Source organism: Setaria italica, chromosome III (genome assembly GCF_000263155.2).
Source record: "Setaria italica strain Yugu1 chromosome III, Setaria_italica_v2.0, whole genome shotgun sequence".
NCBI classification, from domain to species: Eukaryota; Viridiplantae; Streptophyta; class Magnoliopsida; order Poales; family Poaceae; genus Setaria; species Setaria italica.
Window position 1 is genome coordinate 19,745,212 of NC_028452.1, and position 2,865 is coordinate 19,748,076.

Genomic DNA, 2,865 nt, shown 5'->3' on the forward strand with positions numbered 1-2,865 from the left:
CGACGGATGTGCCGTGCCATCACCGCTACTCTATCGCGTCAATTTTACAGCGCTTACATCTCACTTAACGACCTGACGCGTGCATTTCCCAAGGAGTGAAGCGAAAACTAGCGGAAAATTACAGTTTACTACTACTGCTGCGATGTGAGCTTGTTGCACAAGTGAGCTGATATGGATCAGTGATCAGTCTATGTTATCCACAGCGGTCTCGAAGGAATAAAAGATAAATATATATATCATCTCTCACATATATATGCACTGTTCTTATTCATGTCAAGATTTTGATCAAGGAATAGAAAAAGAATGAAACTGGGACGGGAAAAAGGAAAACCAAGCATAATCGTATCCTCTGGTCATCAGCACAACTTACACTATGTACTATACTTAGCTAGCTAGAGATTATCCTCTCTCTTTCGTTTCACTTGCTTTGAAGCTTTGAGACCAAGATTACATACATGAACACACGAACGAAGTTCAATGAATATGAGCGTGTGATTGACCACACCAACAAGGCTTGCTTCCGCACCCATCCTCTCCACAATCAAAGAATACCGGACTCGAAACTCGATTGATCAACATCAACACACAGCAAGATGATGTGCGCCACTCACCAAGGAATCAGAATCAGCCTGGGCGGCAATGAAAAACTCCTCGATCCATGCATGTGCTAAGCGCGTGCCGACCTCTCAGTGATGTAAGGGGTTCGGGCCCGTAGGCACCAGCCTCTTCTGCACGCCGTACCGCGGATCGAGCTCGTCCTCGCCCTTGCCAACACCGGACGGTGGAATGCCTTGCCGATTCCATCGGTGGACATGCTGCCGCCGGTGATGGTGGTGGTGGTGGTGGTGGTGATCTGTTGACGAGGAGGCCGCAGCGTCGAAGCTCGTCACGGCGAGCAGCATCTTCCTTGCCGGGACGGCGACCGAGCCTGTTCGCCTCACCAGGAAGCCACCGCAGCCAAGGCGGCGGCCGCAGCCGTGGAACGCGACGGTGAGCACGGCGAGCCACAGGAGGACGACGGTGGCGACGGCGCTAGGTCGTCTCATGGTGACGACGACCGTGCATGCTTTTGGCGGACGAGAGGATTCATGGATGGGGCCGAGGCCGAGCTAGCTACCTAGCTATCAACATCTGCCCTTGTAGAACGACAGCTTGAGACTGAACGGATGAGAAACTAGCAAAGGGAAGCAACAAGGCTGTAATGCACGTACGCGTTAGCTGGGTGGCTTGTGCAGTTGTGCCTGGTGAGCTGGGGAGGAAGAGGAAGCTTATTGCGAGAGGTTGGTGTAAGCAAACTAGCAAAAGGGAAGGCAAAAGGGAAGACAAGCCGAGGGGTTGAGAGTTGAGAGACGTGGTGGAGGGCGTTAAGAGTTAAGACTGGGAAATTGCTTGCGTGGGACTCCTATCGCTGGGCTCGATTATATTATTAATTAATTAATGATCCGGATATCACGTTGGACGCTAGCAGCATGCATGCTGTAAACTGCAAGCAAAACTAGCGCGTGTATGGTACGTTAGCTTCTGAAGCCGTGCGCGCGCCATGCATGCACAAGCACGTACTCCGGTAATGCAAGCATTTGTTTATTCAATGAGTAAACAAGAACCACCGAAAATTAAAGAATAAATTTAGACTTGCTTTCACCATCTCTATGCACGGATTTGTACGTTTAAAGGTCATTAATTCAGGGCTGCCTATCACCACCGGCTCCAAACTCTACATCAACGCCGGTTTTGGTCCTCCAACAGGACATGACCAATTTTAACCAGTTAAAGTTTGCAGAATTTAGGCCCTGTTTGGGAGAGGGGGGCTAAAGTTTAGTCTTTGGACTAAATTTTAGCCCCCAAAATGGAGTGCTAAATTTTAGCCTTTGAGGGTGTTTGGCAAGTGGACTAAAACTTAGCACATGTTCTGCCAAAAGACCCTAATACCCTTCGTTTAATGCCCCTCCCGCCATTTTTTCCGCCCAGCTGCATGCGCCGGCGCGCCTGCATGCAAGCTGCATGCGCCGGCCGCGCGGGCATGCGCCGGCCGCGCCTGCCTGCATGCTAGCATGGCGCACTGTTTGCATGCCCCTCCCGCCATTTGCATGCGCTGCTTGGGCCAGTTTGCCTGCGGTTTATTTTTTTTGAACCGTGGTGCAAATAGAGAAGCAAAATTCATATTTATTAAAAAGTTAAAAATACCACGAAAATACATAAAAAGTATATTATCTGTACATCCCCAAGACAAATAATTTACGACCTATTGTACAATGCAGTTGCCAATTGATCACGAAAAACATTCATGTTTATGTCTTCGTCTCCTTGTGTGTTCGTCGTATCCCCTTCACAGTTTGAATCTCCAGTTGTTGGAACAAAATTTTCATCACGATCACACAATTCAAATTCCCTATCGTCAATACCATTCTCTCTAATGAAGTTGTGAATAGCCATGCAAGCAACAATAATTTTGCTTTGCTTCTTCATTGGAAAACTAGGTATACCCATCAATATCCGCCACTTCATTTTCAATACTCCAAAGGATCTCTCGATAACGTTTCTAAGAGACGAATGTGCATAATTAAATGTCTCCTTCATACCTTTAGGCATTGGTCCGTTACGAAATTCGGGTAAGTGGTACTTTGTACCCCTATATGGAGCCAAGTACCCGGGACGGTTTGGATACCCCGAGTCTACCAGATAATATTTGCCTACAAATTCAATACGAAATTGTTAGCTACAATAACTATATTTTAATTTAGATAATATCGTACATACACTATTTTACCTGCCGGAGGATGAGGAAAGGTTTCTTCATATTTTTCCCAGGCATCACTTAACACTCTCATGTCATGGACCGATCCAGGCCATCCGGTAACGACAAAA

General features: G+C 47.3%; 1 protein-coding gene across 1 annotated transcript; it reads right to left on the reverse strand.

Moving 5' to 3' along the window:
• Positions 1–317: 317 nt before the first annotated feature.
• On the reverse strand, positions 318–1,346 carry LOC101752959 (protein FON2 SPARE1). Its single transcript, XM_004961971.2, has one exon. The coding sequence runs from the start codon at positions 1,044–1,046 to the stop codon at positions 687–689; it is 360 nt and encodes a 119-aa protein (XP_004962028.1). The 5' UTR covers positions 1,047–1,346; the 3' UTR covers positions 318–686.
• Between the last annotated feature and the right edge of the window lie 1,519 nt (positions 1,347–2,865).